At 32.7% G+C, this 22,909-nt stretch overlaps 1 protein-coding gene across 7 annotated transcripts in view; it reads right to left on the minus strand.

The window, feature by feature from the left end:
• The window catches only part of LOC117104253 (unconventional myosin-Va-like), an 84,351-nt gene that overhangs the window by 29,560 nt on the left and 31,882 nt on the right, over nt 1-22,909 (minus strand). For 3 of the 7 annotated variants that reach the window (XM_033244969.1, XM_033244972.1, XM_033244966.1), the window contains exons 6-20: nt 17,736-17,961; nt 15,136-15,243; nt 13,636-13,742; nt 12,720-12,749; nt 10,645-10,776; nt 9,819-9,952; nt 9,140-9,221; nt 8,627-8,767; nt 8,277-8,486; nt 7,286-7,414; nt 6,253-6,297; nt 2,547-2,731; nt 1,542-1,653; nt 826-1,037; nt 125-431 (exon numbers count right to left, since the gene is read on the minus strand). In XM_033244969.1, coding sequence (XP_033100860.1) covers nt 125-431; nt 826-1,037; nt 1,542-1,653; nt 2,547-2,731; nt 6,253-6,297; nt 7,286-7,414; nt 8,277-8,486; nt 8,627-8,767; nt 9,140-9,221; nt 9,819-9,952; nt 10,645-10,776; nt 12,720-12,749; nt 13,636-13,742; nt 15,136-15,243; nt 17,736-17,961 — 2,160 coding nt within the window. The remainder of the gene's footprint in view (nt 1-124; nt 432-825; nt 1,038-1,541; nt 1,654-2,546; nt 2,732-6,252; nt 6,298-7,285; nt 7,415-8,276; nt 8,487-8,626; nt 8,768-9,139; nt 9,222-9,818; nt 9,953-10,644; nt 10,777-12,719; nt 12,750-13,635; nt 13,743-15,135; nt 15,244-17,735; nt 17,962-22,909) is intronic. The other 4 variants (XM_033244974.1, XM_033244971.1, XM_033244968.1 and 1 more) reach the window with 3 other exon arrangements.

Consider the following 22,909-nt stretch of genomic DNA (forward strand, 5'->3'; position numbering starts at 1 on the left):
ACAATAAGTAATGTAGAAGATTGCAACATTATACACCACAATGGTCAACAAGTTTCTCCTGAAAAATATGTACACATAAACAATTTTCAACAAAAATTTTCAAACGTGAATGGAATGTACAGACCTTGAGTCGTTTCAATTCCTTCTTAGCATACATTCTTCTTGTACAACACTGTAGTAATATAATTGATTTTCGTGTCTTTTGGTATGATCTTCTTGCCAGCCAGCCTCTGGTGTATCGTTGTATCGTCGTGGCGCGTGCTTGCCTTAAGACTTCCTTGTAGTACCTACGACCGAACGTTCCACGTGTAAAAGCCTGGATCGTGATGATAGCTCTTCTGATATGCAAATATGCCTTACGCTGGTGGTAACGGCGCCATACTTTTTGAAGACGGATAGCTGCCCTTGTTCGACGCATGAATCTTGTCAGTCTGTGGGGAAACATGGGAAAAATAAAGCATTGCAATAAGGATTTTTTACCCATAATACAGTAGAACTTGCTCTGTTAATACTGGATTGATACATAGCTAATCCAACACAAAGACAGATATGAAGTTTTAAGATACATCAGTACAAACGTACTGTTATAACAAAACAAGAAATAGGAACTTAGAAAGGCTGCATGGTCTTACATTTTGCAGGGGACTGACAACAGCTGATAATAATGGTAATGTTAAGAAGTCTTTAACAGTGACTCACTATGCTTTTGACAATACTCGGCATTTGTAACTTGTTTTTGTGATAAATAAAAAACAATCAGATAAAAATTAGCCATCACAAAGTTTTGTTTCTCTGATCCCGAATATACTGTAATAGTAAAAATACCTTCTTGCATTCATGGCTCGAACATGTTTCTGTAAGACAATTGCCGCTGCCTTCATTCTGTTGTACCGCTTACGCTGTAAGTACCCCCTCACAGTCTTCTGCATACGTATACATGCTGCCTTCAGTAAGTCCGCTCTCAGTTTCTCCATGTAAGCAACTTGTCCGGCACGGAAGAATATTTTTGTCTTTCCAAACTGATATTTATCTGGGTCCTAAATGGTTAAAATCATGCAAGTTATTAATAATTAAATAATAAAAATGTTAACTCAATCAGTCTCGGTTGACAAACCAGGATATTTTGGATGAGCCCCTTGGGATACAGTGCAGACACCGTGCAGCAGGCCCTCTTGAGGTGAATTGTGTAGTAAACTGGCAGGCAATCCCACACTTGTTGGAAGAGTGTACTCTGCAATATTTAATATGCACATGTGTCAATCTGGTACATGGGCCCAACAGCTGAAGTCCCTTCAGAACGCCTTCGGATATAACCTGTATTTTACAGGTACAAAAGCTTAAATGAAATAAAACCAGGGACACACAGATCTCTATGGTTCAGCGCACACACTTATGTACCCTAATGTTACAACCGAGTCTTGAACAGCAAACTGATCATAAGCCCACAAAGCTGTTCATTATATGCATGTACAGTACGTCTTAATTCTCTTTTTAACACTAATAAATACTTTAATAAATCGGTAAGGTTAATATATACTGACCGTTATAAGTCTGTTAAGAATTTTCTCAGCAGTGCCACGCATATTGGATTTATTAATTTCCTTTTTTAGCATAAGAACTCTGTATCTTGAGAAGAATTCTGGATAAGTCCACCTTTGTAAGATAAAGAAAAAACAATTTTTGATGACATCCAGTTCATTTTAATAAGTAAATTAAAGGTTTCACCTACATCCAACTTGCGATTTAAAAGTTAAAACTGACATGCTGCCTTTACAATCAAAACCTATGTTTACACTATCAAATTTAAGCTCTATCAAGACTATTCAATTTTCTTTGACAAAACACCGTTGTAAGCCCATATATAGTCATGATGTGCCTATATATGGTCATGATGTGATGTCATCATGACCATATTTAGGCAAGTCACATGTTTTTGTCATATAAAATTTGATAGTGTGCACAGAGCAGTATGCGACAAAACATGTGTGATTGTCTAGATAAGGAACTGATATGATATAACCATATAAGGGAAAGTAAAAATCAGAAATCTTGAGTGTTGACATAGCCAAAGTCTCATTGTGAGGTTAGGGAGTGGTTGGTTTCCATACAATCGCTACACGGTATCGCTGATAGCTTTCAGCGAAGCTGATTGGTCGGTCGAATCGGGGAGCTTTCCCAAGTGCGTAAAGGACTGCTATGCTGATTGCACTGAAAACACTGTAGTTACAGTGTAGATTTTTAGGGAAGCAAGGCTTAAACTCAGTTTCCATACAATCGCTATACGCTACCACCAAAAGCTTTCGGTGATGCTGATTGGTTGGTCGAATCGTGGAGCCCTGACGATTACATCGGGTATTGCTACGCAATACAACGATTGCATTAATAATGCAGTTAGCGACAGTGTATCCATTTTAAGGAACCAGGCTGTACGTGAGAACAAATTCTTGTGCTACAGGATTTGAACCCAGTATCCTAGGATTAGAATGCAAGCAGCGTAACCACCAAGTTTTATAAATATTCTGTATTTTGCAAGTTTCATGTCTCACCTTGACGGAAATCCTGCAGCACTGATTCGAATCGTTTCCAAAACACCACAGGCTCGCAGTTGCTCTACTGCTCTCTTGGGCTCATAGCTGAAAGGTTCTTTGCAATCATTTGGTTTAATGCATCGCACATAGTGAGGAGTTGTACTATTCAATTTTGACATCAAAATCTTCAGAGAATCTCGAAACTAATGGGAACAATAGCATTTATCATGACAAAAGCATGCTAATGATCATGTAAACTTAATTAGAGAGAATTTTTAAAGTTTAGCTTTTACCACCAAGCTGCACCAGGAATAAGCATATTTATAACTTGAGGCCTGTTCGAGCAAAAAATGCAAACTGTATTCCATTGCATTCACCAGTTAATAGGCCTGAGCTCTCAGCAGGTGGTCGACCGTTCGAGCAAGTTTTAGCTAACGTTAAATATCATGTAATGAAACTAATCCAGAAATAAATTTCATAGGTCAACAAATGCAAATGAGAAACAGTTATCCCATCAACCCATTGTTTGTTTACTTTCTACTGCTGCTATACTTAGTATATACTTCTACCCAGCAATTTGGTATTCAAAATTGTTGCATATAATCCATATGGTAAGGTAATTAGGCGAGTGTCCGGGTGGTTTTAAAAATGATGTACCGGTGAATTAACTGGTAAATCGTATGGATATTTTTTCGCTCAAACTAGCCCTTATATGTTTTTACTTTCAACATTCCTTGTTTTCTATTCCACATTCAAGCGCAGCACCATATTTACCCTCATTTAATTTCCTCCATACATTCAAGCCCCATGCCTAGCACATGCAGCTCCTTCAAATTTTTCTTTGAATCAATCAGTATATTGGCTTTACCATGCTCAAAAATTTTATTTAAAAAAAAATAAAATTTACATAACCAACATGGTTATTCAATATAAGAGATTTTAATAAACAGACTTGACATTTTCTTGCTGTAAATTTTACACGTATGGCTGCCAAGTATTAGTGAGATTGAAAGTCATACTGTAGCATAGCACATACAACATCAGGGACTAATTCTCCAAAACTGTAAAATCATATTACTAGACCAACAAACTAAAAAATATATAAAAAAATCTAGTTAAGGGTGTTTAGGAGCTGTTATTTGTTGGGAAAGAGCTCCTAAAACCCCTCAGCATTCCTGTCTAGTTAGATATACCATCAATTAGTCTACCATACCCAAGAAGTATATAAATACAAAATACTGTAAAAACAAGTCATATTATTGTTTTTATTATTGCCAATGGCCTAGAGATGGGTAGGACACATTTTAAGTAAAGGATTGAAAGATAACGCATAGATTGCTTCTGAATGGCCACTTGAAGGGAAGACAAGTTTTTGAGGGAGAATTATGACCTGGAGGGATTCTGTTGAAGAAGAATGAAAGGAAAAAACTGAAAGGAAACAGTAGTGTGGCAGTGAACAAACCATGTTTCCAGAAGCTCAATGTCCAATTTAAGGGCAAATGAGCAGTATAAGGTAAAGTAGTATATTGTGCGCACGGCTGAACATGAAGTCTAGTAGACTTAAGCTGGTTAAGTTAGTATATTTAAGCGTATTTAAGTATAGTACAGTATAAGATTATAGTGTCTTGGGTACGACGTTATAAACTGTTGAGCCCCCTGCGACTGATTCTGGTAGCACCATTTGGTGGTCTTAGCGGCCCCCCGTTTTGAGTATGGATGGACACCCAGCAGCAAGTCAAAAAACAGCTGAACGAAGGGTGGATGAACTCATAATAAAAAAAACCCTTGTAATCTTATACGCGCAAATTTGAAGTATCATGATAGTGGTGTTCTACTATTATACTTACTGTCCACATGAACAAATACTTTCAATATATTTTGGTTCTGCATTTCTGTTTAATAGAATTAGGATTCGGAGTATTATACACACGGTCAATTTGGGAAAATACAGAGCAAGTGCTATGGGAATGGAAGTAGGGCATTCTATTTCTTGTCATTTTCAATATTCACATCCATTGTTATGGTCTGGAAATAAAGCACATACCACCACAACACACCCTATATCTTAAAAAATCAGTATGTAAAATGATATTGCTTTTAAATTGTAATTATACATTGGGCAAAGCATATGATTCATTGTACGTGGGAAGGCTCTTTTTTGTATTATTCTAATTTATTTTAAAAAATTTACTCTTACTATTCTACTAAATAAGGTGGGTTGATATTTGGCTTGTTATTAACACAATAGAGAAAATGTAAATATTTATAATTACTTACTACTACAGTATATGTGATAATACTCTGTGCACTAAATTATTTTGAATATTTAGATTAACATGCCAGTGTCTGGTTTAATAATAAACTACTCATGTAAATAAGCATGTGCAGAGGTGATGTTCAAATTAAGGGGTTGTGCTAAATTGTGTGATCACCTACTACCTGCCATCACCTGTAATCACACCTGACTACCTGCCATCACCTGTGATCACAAATGATCACATTTGACCAAATTTGGTGACTGTGATCATGTATAAACCACATAAGCTACCTGTCAATATGTGCTTGATTTAATGATATAAATCTCCATCTAGATTATCAAATTTTCTCAGACAAAAAAATGTTTAGCCATGATGTCCTTATATGGTCATGATTAGATGTCAGCATATTTCAGGCATGTCACATATATAACATTTAAAGCTTAAATTTAAAAATAATTATGCACAATTTGATCCAGAACGTCTTTGATACGGACAGCAATAGAGAGTTCCGCTAAGCCCCGTACCGTGGATATTGTTAAGGTCACGCAAAACTATATACGTAAGCATTGTGCCTTAGTGGGACATCATGTACATTTGTAGAACATGCATGTATTAATGGCCTGTTCTGATTGGCCAGTTGTTATGTTTTATAGAAAGGCCCATTAAATGTACAGGTTTCATACACATTTACTTTTGCATAATGTTTGAGTCATTTAGATATGTGTGGGTTGTTACTTTTAAGTTGGTTGTTGATCATATTGTTTATGCCATGGTGTAAGACACTTTAACCTATGTTTCATCTCCCCACCCACAAGTATAAATGGGTGCCTGGTAGAATGTAGATGTCATTGCCTTGCTGCTTATATATCCGAAGATTAAACAGTTAATTAGTTATCTAGGGCTGAAAACAGGTCAATCCATACATACATGACCAACACAGATGATGGATATGATTATTATTATCCTTATTATAATTATTTCTTTAATTATTATCATTACACAAGCAAAATGTAGGTAGTACAATACTAATGTCAACTTGATCTTATTTTTCTTTCTCAGACTGGTATTGAAACATGTATTCTACACTTATCAACAAAATTTACATGAAATATAATGTGAATCAGTGAAAGTTAGTTGGTCAACAATATTAGTTTAACAATGGAGGTTAGATGGTGTTGGTTTAGTGATAATATGATGAAATATAGGAGGAGAACTAGAACTAATAATTTATATTACAAGATAAAAACTCATTAAATTGTGTAAAATAAATTGGTGGTTACATAATTGTGCAGAATTACATGCAATATAATATCTCAAGTTAAACTACTATAGAATAGCTAATGTTTTGTTACCATAGCGAGCAACATATTATTTATCCCTGTAACCAGACTAACAGATTTCCCCATGGCAGTGAACCAAATTTGTTTTTTTTTTTTGGTTAGGTTTTTGGCACCATGGATACAGACCTGACTTCCGACCGATTTCTTCATTTCTTTAGACGATTTCTTATCCTGAAGTTGAAACCATATTATTACATAACAAGTGATGGTAAATTGCGGAAATTTTGTTCCATTACATTAACACTTATCAAATAAGGTTACTACAGCCAACATAAGTTATATTCAAAACATGACTATGGAGGCTGTCTTCTGGACTGGGAGGAGACCACATCTTTAGTACAAAGCAAGCCCAATGCTTCTATCACTTGTTATTAACAAATAAACTATTAATTTAACACTAAATTAAATGTCAAACTATAACAAATCAATGTGGTTATATACTTTATTCAACTCGCCTCACCTTTCCTATCAGTCTGTGCCAGTAAAACAAAAAGTTATATGATACTTAAATACATACATACATTAAAAAAAAAACTCCTTCAGAACCCAGCTTTATGTTAGAAATTGCATCGAATATAATGACACATATGATTTTTTGTAAAGCAAAAAAATGAAAGGCATGATTGTATGAAAATGAGGTGACAAAATAATAATAAAAACATAAGGAAATGAAAATGTCCCTGGTTTATCCTATTTTCATCGGAACATTCAAATGTCAAATGTCCATGGATGTAGAAGGGTCATCAATTAGGAATTGTCTGTTGTTATTATGTACTTATAATGAAAAACTGCACTTGATCTTGCTTTCAGCAACTCTGACAAGAAAACTTAGTTGTCTTTGAGGTGCCTGGATCGGATGTTACAATTAAAGGATACCATAGTAATGGTATACTGTACATACACCAGTGACTAAAGAATATTATAATACAACGAATAGAACAAATATTAATAAGTTCCAGATGATTTTTTTTTTTTTTTTCTATGATTATTAAGCTCATTTAGTATTAAAGAACAATATTTGTCCAGAATGAGCACAGATATAAGCCAAATTCTGAATTTACCATAATAAACTAAAAAAAAAAAACTTAATTATAATAATCTTAACTTGCACATATAAGATTATATACATAAAATATATGCCACATGAATTTCCACTTACCTGGGAACCTACAGACTTTTTGAATTGTTTCTGAGTCCGTACAGCTGCAGCCATTGGTTTTACTACAGCTTTCTTAGGATCTTGTACTTTTGCATTCTTATCTCTAAACAACTCCGCCACAAACTCATACTAAGGGTTTACAAACATAGAAAAAATTGTCACTATATACTATCATAACTAATTGTATTACATTTTAAATTATGATAATATATTGTATTTTATTTCCATCCTGATAATTATTAGTGTTTTACACATTGTTTGATGCAATAAATAAATAAATTTCTTTTCAATGCTTTACAGAGAAACCTTATTAGTAAGTCTTTGTTGCAAGAGTAACAAGATTAATAAAATGATTAGTGTACTCAGTTGTATTGCTTGTAATTAGCCATATTATTTTAATTTTGTTTTTTCAAAGATATTTTAATTAGTTGAGAGCTCAAAATAATCAGCAGGATGAGTTGGCCACATCATTGGTATTGTTAAATTATTTAATCATAATGTAAACATTGAACTCTATTAAACATATTGATATTAATATTTTTTTGACTGTTTTAATGTTTTTAAATCAAAAGTTGTTAGAATTTTTAAATGTATTTTTATATCTATTTACATAAATATTTTATATGTATTTTAACCTGTTAGTGGAGGTTGTTATCGCTGTTGGTTAGTACGAATAAATAAATAAATAAATTAATAAAAAAACAACTACAGCATTGCACTTCTTAAAACCTCAAAATTGTTACAAAAAAATGTAGTTGATGTTATATGATTCATGATCAAAACTGATCTCTTTATGCTAAAACCAAAAGAAACGACTTGCATAATGACTTCAGATTACTTCTTTTAAGTCAAAACCATCAGAAAATGAGCCGCTCAACGATTTTGCACGGCCTTGTTTTATGCTAAACCATCAGATATGATTCAAATTACCACCTAATTTAGAACCTTGATATATATGACCAATTCATATCTAGTGGATATATATATTTACCTGACTTGCACGAAGAATATTCAAATGTTCGTCATTGACATTATCACGATTCTTCTCAACGAAGCCTTCTGCTGTGTATTCAACCTTGTCAGCAAAATGATGCACCACAAACGAATTGTTTGATGTCCGAGGTTTGGAAAAATGTTTTGATTTTTTAACATGTTGAGAATATAGTTTCTGACACCAATTATCATCATTCCCTTTGGGCACCTGATATTTGAAAGGAAGAATATTGTTAGTCACAATATTTATTTATTTATCTAATGGATAGTAATAGTAATGGCAATCTAGATTATGTTCCCAATTAGAGTAGTCCATGTAAACATAGTATAAGTTCTATCAGTACCTACCATGCACTCCTCGTCCAGTAGGTCCAATATTCCAAGTTTGTTTTCAATCAGATCTATACATGGTTGGTTGTCATAGAAATCTATCATGTTCCATTCAATCTTTTCACGGATATATTCCTCTTGTTCTAGTTTAAATACATGCTGCAAAAACAAAAATAAATTAACCATATCATATTAAGGACATACTGTAAGGACACTACACTAGTAGACAATCCTCTAACATCTTCTAAAGAGTATACATGGGCCATACTACACACAGGCCCAACGGCTTAAATGTCTCACGGTGCGCTGTAGAAACTTGCATTTCATCCCTCTAGCTACAACACAGGGAGAGTAGCGAATTGAATTGAACCAAGACTAAAGGATTCCCACAGTTTAGCGCATGCACAGTCGCTACCACCAGTTTTGCCAACTTACAAAATATTTTTCTCACCAGTTAATAGATGCGCTAATAATCCCTATCGTTTGCAAAAACGCTCAGTCATTTTAAGTACGTAGTTATGAAGAACTTACCTGTGTGAACTGTTGTTGTAGTTTTTCATTTGCATAATTTATGCAGAACTGCTCAAAACTGTTTATATCAAACATTTCAAACCTACAAAATAAAAAGAGAGAAACCAAATGATTAAACAGAATTTACTTGAGATTGGTAAAAAAATTGAAATTGAAGAAAAGTTGGCAAGAGGGAGACAGTGAGACTTTCATTTGAATTTTAAGCAAAAGGTTAATAAATCAGAAGTAAAGAAAACAACAAGGTATTGAACAATATGGAAATATTTGCCGTCAACCGTCTGATTCTGAGACACTCGATATGATTATGTACTGATTGGGAAAAAGGAATATAACTCCTTAACAGTACGGTATCAATGGATATCATATTTAAACAAGAATGGCTAATCTTACTTATCGACTATGTAAATCAAGAACAACGTTCAATGTTAAAGTCAGGCTCCGGAGGAAAAAAAATTTTTGATATGTTGTAGAACTGATTTTTCTAAGACAGAAAAAATTTGTTTGACGGGGAACGGTGAATGAGATACAGATTTTTTTAATATTTAAAAAATCTGTATCCCATTCACCATTCTCCAGTTTTTAGTCAAACAACTTTTTTCTGTCTTAGAAAAATCAGTTCTACAACATATCAAAAAAAATTTTTCCTCTGGAGCCTGACTTTAATGAACATGCAGCTTACCCATAGATATCAAGGACTCCAATAAAGTTTTGTGCTTTAATTGTTGGAACAAGAGCCTTGTTGACTTGTTTTACTATCCACTTGAAAAGCTGTGCATAAATGTGTTTGGCCAGTGCATCACGACCATTTAATGCCTAAAATGGAAAAACATTTATAATTATTAAATTAGACCGCTAGATAAATTTCTTTTTAAAGGTGGTGGCCTCCAAATAAAGATTGTATTTTCCTTTTGGTTGCAAAATTGATGATGGTTATAGGGTTAAAGGTTAATTTTTTTTAAATGTATAATATAGTACAGTTTGACACAGCTTGTTCTAATAATAATGTGAAGCGCTGGCTGGCATGAAGCGCTCTATATCTCTAACATACTATTATCATGAAATAACCAGTTTAAATTTTTATATTAATTCTTCAGGTATTCTTGATTTTTTTTGTATTTTGACTGAATTTTTTTATTTTTGATATTTTACAATAGACATATACCATTAAAGATACTGTAGCCCTATGTTGTGTTGTTTTTTTTAATTATTTAAAGTAGTACAGCAATAGCATCTTCGGTGGGAGTGGTAGCAGCGATGGCAGCCCCGGCAGTAGCATTTATGGCCATAGAAGTATTAGCGTCACCAGCAATAACAGCAAAAGTATCGGCAGAGATGGCGGTAAGTCCCGTAGGTGGCAACTGTAATTGGAGCGATATATTTTTTCCCTTTGGTTTTGATTCTACAGTTTAACATTCTCATTTAAGTATAGTGCTTTAACCTTTTGGAAAGGAACCTCATAAATACTATATTATTATTAACCATGAAAACTCAAGGTTGGTGCTTACATGCTGGTATGGTAATGGTTTGGTTAAAACTTCTCTGACCGTTACTATCTTACGATTCACAAGCCATTTTCTCATTTGGCTTTCGTCGATACCAAGTAGTTTGCATAAGATCCCAATGTTTTCATTCTCCTTCTGAAAATAAAAGAAAATATGTAGTGGTAAAGAATAACTATAATAACAAAGAAAAAAACATCTAATATAATTATAGAAATACTGTATAAATTTAAGCAATGTTTCTGCAGGGACCTAGACTGGGTTATTGTCAACAATTTGGAATAAGTAAACTCCTCTGCTCCAATCAACCAGAAATGTATAAAAAAATCCTAAAAATATAAAGGGTGAAACCTACTGACTTTAAACTATCAGGATGCTATGAACTATTGAATGTAAAAAAAAAAAAGCACCACACATGGCAGTCCCCTCCAAACTAACACAGCTATCCCCTCCAAACCACAACACACAGCTGTGTCCTCCCAACAACCAGCACACACAGCTGTCCCCTCCCTCCCAGCCAGCACACACACACAGCAATTAACTTGTTCTTAAATGTCACAGCAAACAAACATTATTATTGCAAAAATTTTTATTGGTGTATAGGTAATAGATTGCAAACCTCTGATTGTTTTTGTTGTCATTGGTTTTGTAGTTACACTAATATAGTAACATGGAATTTTAAAATTGAAGGAGACAGAAAAATATAAAAATCCATGTATATAGGTTGATGAATAATATAAACAATTTGTACCCCAGTTTTTAATTCTATTTTTAAGAATTAAGTAATTGTAATTTAATAAGTAATTACTTGTTATACTTTAATAGACTGCTTAAAAGAAAAATATTTCAAAAATGAGGAATAATTTATTAATAATTGTGTTTTAATGTTCATGAAATGTGTGTTTTGCTGGTGTGATGATATCAGAGGCAAGTGAAACACAGTATCCTTCAGCACTGCATTCTCAACTAATCAATTATTGCCACGGCAACAGGCAACATCATCATATGATAATCTGCTGTGTTATCTTGAAAGATGGTTCAAATGATATATGTTAATACCAGAGTCTACAACAAATCTTTGCCATGAATATGTGTAGAAATGGTAAAGCAGGGGATAAAGCACTAAGGAGAAAATGTAACAGCAAAAATTCTAATAAACTATGCTTCTGTTTCTACAATTGATTTCTAATTTGTTCTATTGTTTCAGCATTGCAAGAAACTGAAAATGTACTATGGAATATCTAATACAAAAAGCCTGGAAAACAATGAAAAAGCAAATTTCATAACTAATATAAACTGTTCTCTCTTTCTAAGTACTGTTTAAGAGGTAATTGCTAGTGTTTAGTGCAATGTGGTGGTGGCTCAAAGATACAGTATGTATACAGAGGGAAAAGTTGTGTGTCATGGGGTATAACCAGTGGAAGACAGCGGGGCCATGGTGGTGGTTATTCTTTTTTAAACAACTTCATTTAGTCAGACAGAGCTCTTGATCTCCCTGCACTGGTGCTGTCACTTGTGTAATGGTATTGATAGTTGTTGGCAAATTGCATTATAACAGAGAACAAAAAATTAATAAAGAAAGAGAAAAATAAATGATATAATGAAATATGTTTAATTACTTATAAAATGTTATGAAAATAATATTATGAATCTAAAATTTACTAATTCTATGTTGTTGATATACTAATTTAATGTTATTTTAATAAAATGTATTGCATTTAATTAAAATAGTAAATGCATTTAAAAAAAATTTAATTAAATGCTAGTGTTTTACTAAAAAAAATGTCTGTTTTATTAAATGTTGTGGAATTACTAATAAATGTTGAATCACTAATTGAATTTTAGGAATAGAATATCTAATAAGACTGAAAAAAGATTGAATAGAGATTGAAAAAAAAGACTGGAAAAGGGCTAGAAAAATACTAGTAAAAAAGAATGAAAAGAAAATGATCTAAAGCCTGATAAAATTATAAATAAGAAAAGTGGAGTTCAAGAATGGTTTTTACCGACACGTTGGTGTTTAAAGCAATGTAACAGAAGTGATAAATTGTAATAAGCAATGTGATTAGTATTCCACTTGCCTCCAAGTAACAGAGCTCTGATTCCTTTAGCTAATCATCAAATCAAAATAAACTATTTAGTCAAGAAAACCTCAACCATGATATAAGGGAGATGCATTAATATTAATTCACGCAGCACCCACACTCTGACATACTAATTCACATAAAACAAATACATTTTTTAGTACTGTACTTTCATAATTCGTTTCGAAAAGTTAATAACAAATAATCAGAGCACTTCTAATACAATCAGAGAATTCAATCAATTCTATATTCATTGCACAAAAAAAGAAAAAAAAGTAAAAAATTTATTCATTATTATCACCGTTTTAAACAACGAAAATTCAATCACAAAACAGCAAAGGTGTTTCTAGCATTTAACCACTATTTCATGTGACTAGCTACATTCATATTTTATGTTGCTTGTTACTACTATAATTTGATATGGCTTGCTATGCATTTCACATGGCTTGCTACTTTCATTTTATTTGGCTTGCTATATTCATTTCATATGGCTTGCTACATTCATTTCATATGACTTAAAACATTAATTTCATATGACCTGCTACATTACTTTCATGTACACTTTAGGAGATGAATTTATTCAACCTAATTTCATATGGTTTGCTTTTCATTTTATATGGTTTGCTACATTTTCACATGGATTACTACATCTATTTCATATGGCTTGCTAGTCATTTCATATGGCTTGCTAGTCATTTCATATGGCTTGCTAGTCATTTCATATGGCTTGCTAGTCATTTCATATGGCTTGCTAGTCATTTTATATGGCTTGCTATATTCATTTTATATGACTTGCTACTTTCATTTTATGTCTTGCTACATTCAATTCATATGACTTACTACATTCAATTCATATGACTTGCTACATTCATTACAACTAAATGATATACGGAAATACTGAAAGTGTGCCTACCTCAATTGAGCTGTTGTCACCTCGTTCAGGCTTCACCTCTACGTTTCCGAAATGGAGAACAGCTGCAACGACACGGAATATGGACATTTGGGTTTCTTCACTGATTCCTGTAAAAAAAATATTACAATTTTGTTATCACTTATCACAAATCTGACACAAAAAAATATATCTAAATGCGGGACTTAGCGGAATCACGACATATGCCAGTGGTCAAAAGTAACAATACGCCAGGGGTTTAGCCAGGATAAAGAAATAGGCCGTCCAAAATGGAAGACCAAGAGCTTGTCGCATAGAGGTGGGGTGGGTGGTATTGGTTAAAGGTAGACCAGGCCCAACTAGATTAGGCCGAGCTGAGTAGGTCAAGCCGTCCTGGTAAAAGTGGCCGTCAAAAATAATTGTTGGCCGTCCAAAAGACGGCCGGACGGCTCGCTGGCTAAGCCCTTGCAATACGCAAACAGGTCTAAGAATTTTAAGACTTCATATTTTTATTCATTTATCCCAGTTTAAACAGTCCTAGTACTAATTATGGCAGGGTTGAGAGTTCGAATGTACTACAAACTATTTTTTGTGTGGTTTATTATCGATGAACCAATTCTACAAACTAAGTACAGTTCAATGGTGGATTTGATACAGTTAGTTTTAATATTTGTTTACGAGTAAATTTTATAGAAGCTGATGTACATAATTTGATATATCCAATATATGGTTGACAGTTCAAATGTACAATGTATTTAATTCATGGTAGACATGATGTATTTAATATTTGTTAAGGATTCTCTTCATGTGCTATAATTTGATTAATCCAGTATGGAGACGTGCACTGTAAGAATCAGAAGATGCAATCTGGTTAATTTAAACACATTAATTCTAACCACTCTTTAAGTTTGGTCTAGTTCTACTTTTTTATGCATACTATATCAAAACTAGGTTAAGTTTAATGATATAGGACTTTGAATGGATTATTATTTTATGCATAGCTCACAATCACATTTCAAAATTGTTTTGGTTTGACAGACGTCACAATATTAGTAAATGACAACCATATGTTTCTTTGAAGATGGCGGCTTGTGAGATAGGAATGTGCACAGAAAAGCTAGCTAGGGTACAACAATTTGGTTGATAATGAAATGCAAGAGTACTGTATATATATATAGATTTTTATCCATTTTATTTAATATTTATAGTATATTTTACAATTATTATATCAATGCTATGATAAAATGTATTAAAATTCTATAGTATATTTTATATGCATATAGTATTGAAGTATAGTGTAGCTTGGTGTTTGAGATGCTTGCCTTCCAAATTCAGGGTCCTAATGATGATGATAATGATGGAAACCATAGAATCTATATTCAATGCAATCAAGTATAAATTATAATCTATAAATGATTAAATTAAAATTTTATGGAAACCAGGCTTAACATCATAACGATGATAATCCTCATATGATTTACAAAATTACATAACAACAAAATTTAAATGACCATATTTGCTTACCAACAAGCTGAAATGCATCTCTGGTATCTTCTAATTGTTGTCTATCATTGATCCCCACCACCTCTGGCGCTTCCCCTTGATTTGTAAAAAAGAATGCATCTGGATCGCCTGCAAAAATAAAAACAAAAATTAAGTTGGAACAATTGGTTTTTATTAATTAAATTAAAAACAATACTAAGTTTAATACAATTATCTACTTGGAAACACTACTTCATCAATAAGTTATAAGCATTAATTGAAAATGCAGGGTTTATTAATTATTTTGAATATTGCACAAACATTGAGTTCGCATTAATTTACATTAGCACAATAGTTTTGCATTAACTTTGAAACATATTTGTTAAGCTCTGTCTAGATAATCAATTTTCATAGTAAAAAAAACCTGTTGTATGCCCATATATAGTCATGATGTGCCTATATATTGTCATATGATGTGATGTCATCATGACCATATTTAGGCATGTCACATGTTTTTGTCACATAAAATTTAATAATCTGACTGGGCTGAAATTATGCAAATGTGATAATAATCTCATAAATAATGATAATTATGACCATTCACTAATTTTCATCATTCATTATATAAGCTCAGTCTTCAACACCAAAATGACATAGAACTCATTATTTACACATAATTTATATAGTACATACTCTTCTTTGATATCTATTTGAATTTAGTGCCAAGTAATTAATAATATTGCGATATAAGTAATCATTATAAATATTCATAGTATAACCAAAAATCATTAATGAGATTTCTTATCAGTAGTCGTATAAGCTCAGCCCTTTATCAACGAATCCATATACAATTCATTATTTTCACATGTACTCTTCTGTGATACTGTACCTGTCTCTAGTTAGTGTGGAGGTAATTAATAATATAAAGTGTGATACAAGTAACTATTATAAATAATTATGATTACAACCAATAATTCCTAATCTTATCCCTAGCTGTACAGCTCACTATTTCAAAACAACAAAATTACAAATGATTATTTTCACATATTCAAGATACCTGAATCCATTGAGCCAAGGCAATTAATACTAAGGACACTGATCTCAAGAAATCAAAAGTATTACTGTGGCTGCTTTTAAATGCCTGGCTAATATCGGATAGCGCATGACTTGTCGATAAAATTTGTAGATGGACATATTTTATTACATAGGTAGCCTTTGTGCTTACACTATTTGAATCAAAATTTTTATCCATGTATTTTCAGTTCATTGACCAAATGACAGCACTGATGAATACAGACACCATGCATTGTTTTGTATTATCTAAAAACCTTTTCAGTAGCCAAAAAAAAAAAGAAGAAGAAACTGTATGAAATATGCAGATCAGTAATTAATGGCTGTACTCGCAACTAACGTAAATTGTCATAGTCAGAGGTAGGATCAAAGGGTTGTAAGCTGGAGCTGTGTTGGCACGTGGATAAAAGCATCCTTGTGTTCAATTGTCCTGGCTGAGATAAGCTTTAATAATAACACATTAAATATTTGTATTGTTTCACTTCGTATAGGAAAACAATATATTCGTCAGATAAAGAATATAATTTCTTTATTATTTTTTTTATATGTAGGGTAGCAATCACATTAAGAATTTTTCTAGTAAAAAGGATGCAATAAAAAATTAATTGTTTTGATCCACGTCTCATTTATATCTTATTTGATCCTTTTAAATTGAATATTTTTAATGGAATTTAAAAAAAAATAATTTTCAGGTATTAGCACACACTGCACACTATTATGCAGAATAATAATGTAAAATATAGTAAGGCATTGGTTATATTATCAATAATGGTGATTTTCTCATAGGAAGTTGATGTAGTCTTAATTCAAGTAATTCCAAAATGTTAATGAAGTTCTAGTCTCAGCAAAACTTCATTTTTTAAGGAAAAGTCTGATTTTTACATGCGTTAAAAAGATTTTTAAAATAATGAAATCGCTAGTTTAACTGAATTTCATTGAAAAAAAGACCCAAATTTGACTTTTTTTTGTGTGTGTGTGAACTTCAGAAATGGCACACTTTATTTATCACTCAAGAACGTATCGCAATAGTAAACAGTTCGGTAAATTGGACTGAATTTTTTCCATTCAGTTGCTGCCTTCATTTTGTTGGAAAATTCTGCAACTGTCTGGTGGTTATTGGTGAGCACACCGGGAGACAGTTCCCTACTCTTTTCCGAAGGGTTTACTGCTTTCTTTAACGTGCACATGGGCCAAACTGCACACAAGACCAATGGTTAAAAAGCATCATCCGAAAGACAGTGCACTATTGAAGCGCACACACAGTGGCTACCACCAGTTTAGCCAACTGAGCTAAGCTGCTCTCTCAATCAATGCTTCTATTTGATTAATTGTGGGATGAATTAAACTATTTTAAAAGGAGAGTTCATGGTATTGGTAAGCAAGATAAAAAATTAAGAAGAATGCAGCGGGTTTGCAAAACAAATTAAAAAAAAAAAATCTTACATACTTCGGGCACTCGGTTATATTAGGTATACATAAAAAACCAGCTGGTGAGAGCATGCCTGCGGATGTGACATACAACCTCTAGCCACATCGATGAATCAACAGACTTGAGTAATTAAAAGGCTTACCTAATTGGAGTTCCTTAAATTCTGGTAGGTCTGTGGATGCGCACAGTTGGTAGAAAATGTGGTAATTCCTCTCCTCAGATGCTTGAAAGACAACTCTGGACTTCTCCAGCAGGTACGTTCTCATGTGAGCCCCAATGATGTGATGCGATTTGTTAAAGCTGATTTCTACATACTTGCCAAACCTACTACTGTTATCGTTTCTGGTTGTCTTGGCATTACCAATTGACTGTAAGATAAAATCAAATTATGTCTTCATTATGTGTTACCATGGATTTAAAAAAGTGTGTGCAACCAGCAGTCGGAGGCAACATATATGTCTCAGAGGCATTTTGGGGCAGGGGTGGCGCCAAGACCTGCCCGACGGAGGGGCTAGTAGAGCGAATCAAGTCTCACCTGGCTGGGGGCCAGGGGCCCGCCTAGGGCCCCGGTGGGGGTCCAGGGGACGAAGCCCCCTGGAAGCCACGGATATTTGATGAATTATGGCGAATTTTTATTACTTATTTGATAGGCATCGAGTTACTATAATATGACTTCATGTAGGCTGCTTTCTAATGTTGACATCAGCTTCCAAAACCAAAACATTTTGAATAAAGCAAGAAACAAAGATTATGCAATGTAACCATCTAATTTATTTTCAAATCCTCATTCTTGAAAGTGAAATTCTATATTTTGGAAATTCTGCATGAAATTTGTCAACCACGTTGTCAGGGTCGAGGTTGATTCACCTATCACGATGTATTCCAACCATCATGAGGCTATCTAAATGAGCATTTGTCATAGCAGAACGCAAATTATTTTTAATTAGTCTCATTGAATTATTATTATTATTATTATTATTATTATTGTTATTGTGGTTGTTGTTGTGATGAAATGTTGTGATGTAAATATTTTTTTCTATTTGTTTGTTCCCCGACAAAATTTATCGCCTTCCCCGATGGGGGATATAGCCCCCCAGCTCCCTCTGGCGCCACCCCTGTTTTGGGGGAAAACAATTAAAAAAACAAAAAACTGTTGGGCTATATAGTGTACAGATAACATTTGGTGCTGAAAGCATTTTTATCGAGATAGTTTTCATGATCGGAGACACAAACATTTTTTTTTCAAGGGCTGTATGTTTCATTTCAAGTAATACTACAAACTCTGCATGATTTGAATCAATGGAGAACCAAACAAAACCACTTCCTATTGAGAATAGTATACTTTCTAATCTAATTCAACACAATGATGCTGTGAGTTATGGGTTATTATCCTACCTTTACCTTTATAGTTCTTTATTTTTCAAATTTTAACAATAATAAATTACAATAGGATGACTTATAAAAGTGCAAATATCTACAGCAATATTACTAAAGGAGCTTAAAATTAAATTTTCTGTTAATGAATCAAACAAAAACCAAAACTAAATCCATCTGAATAATATATTTATTTAGTTATTTGTAATAATAATGTGCATATATATCCACTGCAATTAGTGCTCAAGTACTTGTAATTTAATGCTACCATTTTTATGCTACATGTTTTTTTGAGCAGCAGTGAACTCAATGTAAGAGACAATTTTTATAATGATTGTATCGATGAAAAAAAAATTTAAAAAAATTAAAAACACAAGAATAAAATATAACTATAATAAGTAATAATGAAAATTTTGATGAAAATAATAACAAATTATAACAATTAATTATTGTTATAATTTCAAAAATAAAGAACAAATTATAACAATAATTAATTACAATAGGACGACTTATAAAATTGCAGATATCTACAGCAATATTACTCAAGGAGCTTAAAATTAAATTTTCTGTTAATGAATCAAACAAAAACCAAAACTAAATCCATCTGAATAATATATTTATTTAGTTATTTGTAATAATAATGTGCATATATATCTACTGCAATTAGTGCTCAAGTATTTGTAATTCAATGCTACCATTTTTACATGTCTTTTTGAGCAGCAGTGAACTCAATGTAAAAGACAATTTTTTAATGATTGTATCGATGACAAAAAAGAAAAAAAATTAAAAACAAAAATAAAATAAAATAAAATATAGCTGTAATACTATGTAATAATGACAATTTTGATGAAAATAATGATATGAATAATTATCACAATACCCATCAATATTGCCCTCCTATCAACCACTAAAATATTTAAATTCATATTAATATCAGAGTAATTTAAATAAATATATTATATAACATAAGTATAATCAGTAAAGAAAAATAAAGCAAGATTTTAGAAGCACTTGACTAACATCAATTTAAATTTGAATCATGAGCTGTTACTGTCATACTGTAGCTAGCTTCCCTGAAAGCAAAACTCCAAACATAGTTTTTTATAGACCCAGGCAATGCAATTAAACATTAACATTATGATAAATAATTTATCTAGAATTCAATGCTACATGATACTTGATATTCTTGTTATTCCAATATAATGCTTTTTACTTTAGGTTAGTGTGTTGAGAGACATTTCAGGTTTATGAAATTAATCCCAATGTAATAGTATTAAACCGTCAGAGGTGGTCGCCAGGTTCCTGTAATTACACGCAACACTGCCCTCATTGTTCATCCTGACCTCAAAATCTAGACTTACAGGGTGAGAGTTCAATTTGTTTCAATATGCTTAAATTTCAACTGACTGTTGTTGCCAGGAATTCGTAGATATAATATAGTATAATAGAACTTAAGTTCAGTTTTGTTTCGCAAAATGATTTCCAAGCATTATAGAATATCTGAATATTTAATTAGCACACACATTGTATAATGTAAGCCAACTCACAAGTTGAAAACTAAAAAAACAGTATCAATAAAATAATTGTGGTATTTTATTAATATTACTGTATTAAAAATTAACCTGGAAATAATCAAAAGGCCACTGAGGACATAAGACCAACATTACTGTTTTAAAAATATTAATATTATGAATTATCCATTAGACTGAAGCCTGGTTTTCTTACAATCGCTACACTGTTTCTACGGTGTTTTACGTGTAAACGCTGTATTGCGTAGCAGTCCACGATGCAATCGGGAAGGCTTCCCGATTCTACCAACCGATCAGCATCACAGAAAGCTGTCAGCGATAGTGTGTAGCGATTGTATGAAAAACAAGCTTAAAGGCTATCTGTGTTGTTCAAATAAAAGTTTAACTTTTAATCTTAAACATAAGGGAATATTTATTACCATAAAATTATTGATTGAATATAAATGAAAAGAAATGTTAGCAGATGGTTATTGTACCATAGGTTCAGCTATTTAATTGCAGAACCCAAAATATTCAACAAAGCGAATTGCGCATAATCAAGTTTAAACTACCCCAACTTTGAAGGGCTATATTTCCGAAACAACATGGAATAGGGTATTTTTATTTTGCTCATGCATGTTCATTATATACATATATGATAGTTGAAAATAACTTTCAGCTAAATACAATACATGACCTGTACACCACTTTTCAGAAAATCCTTTAATTTGACACTGGATGACATTGGATGAACCATATGTAAACCTATGAGGAACATAGTTAAACCATTTTAATTACAAAAATATGTTTAGTATAACGAACAGCAATAACCACCATCATGCTGTACATCACACTGATGATGTGAAATGCTTTCTTAAATATTGTCCATAGTGCTGTTGTAAAAAAATGTCTGGCTGTGTTTAGTGTATTTTTAACGTCAATGAAGTCCCTCCTGATTGTTTATCATCACCACCATTGCCATAAACATCAGTGGTGGGACATAAAACACACATACACATTCAATTAAGCACACGATGCGATGTAAGATCATGTAAGATTAACAAATTGATGTTAGTACTAGTAGTTTGATTACCACTGATGGTTGTTTTAATGATGAATATATTTGATGATTTCTACTAAAGAGAAGTTGTCAGAACACAGGCCATAATGCACACGGGACCAACGACTTAAAAGTCTCTTCCGTAACTGCCTGATTTCTAGACTATACCAGCTCCCTTGGTAGAAACTTAGCTACTAGCATGCTGATCTAGTCAGCAAGCTACCATTCAATTTTGGGATGTTTACTACATCACCCTTTCAAGTCTAAACTCAAACTTTATCTTGAATGAAAACACCCACAATATTAAGGAAATGTCTCGTAAATATCAATACTAAGTATATTGTGTATAGTAGTCTCTTATAGTTGCAAAATCATCATTATGAGGCAATGGCAGCTGTGGGAAAGGAATACAAACAAACGTTGATGCTTCAAGCCGAAGGCATATGGCTGAACATTTCCTTAATCAATTATTTAAAAAAAAAACACACACGCAACAAACATCTTTAAATATAGTTAATGCTGTTGCCATGGCACCATTAATCTGGCTATTAGTGACATGAATACTACTTGCTCATTGGTTAACTTTTAATCAGTATTCAGAAAAATCTGCAATCTCTAAAAAAATAGACAGAGTTATGATATCAAACAAGTTTGCTATTCAGAAACATGCATGATTTTTAAAAACTTTTTTCATTAGAAAATGCAAACAAAGATATAAAATTGCCTCATCATATAAAATTTAATGATGCTATTTATCTAGAAAATTTCAAATACAGATACAAATAAAAATGTATTTCATGTGTTTCAAACGCCAGACATACACTTTCAATATGCCAAATGCCAGAAAAAACAGATAAAGTTTGATCATATAGCTAAATTTGATCAGACAGCCAGACCTTTTTTATGTACAGTATGCTTGTATAGGCATACATGACCAAACAAATTCAGTGATATGTCTTGAAGTATTGATATGGGAGGGAGGTTGATGGAGGGGAATGAAGATTAAGTGTAGGGCTTGATGAGTAATGTGAAAGGGGGTGTAAGTAAAATAAGGATATGGAGTGATTTTCCACTGCAGTGGCATTCCCGGGGAGTACCGTTAGGGGGGGGTGTCGATGGGTGCCCTTTTAAAGAAAGTGAAAATATGATTTTTTTTCAAATCTAGCATAATTAAACTGTGCCTAACATGAAGGTAGTTAATATCAAAATAAATTATCCTTCGCCTAAAAAATGTTTGGTGGCCTTTCCTTTTAGGCCTAATATTTTGATTTTTTGTCTATTTTTTAAACAATCCATATAAAGTTATACATTTTTAATCAACTTGATATCTCGAAGCCCGCGTGCCAGTAGAGTTGTGTTATGTGGTTACGCATC

This window comes from Anneissia japonica, unplaced genomic scaffold (genome assembly GCF_011630105.1).
Source record: "Anneissia japonica isolate Jap-2015-1 unplaced genomic scaffold, ASM1163010v1 scaffold5280_len750649_cov202, whole genome shotgun sequence".
NCBI classification, from domain to species: Eukaryota; Metazoa; Echinodermata; class Crinoidea; order Comatulida; family Comatulidae; genus Anneissia; species Anneissia japonica.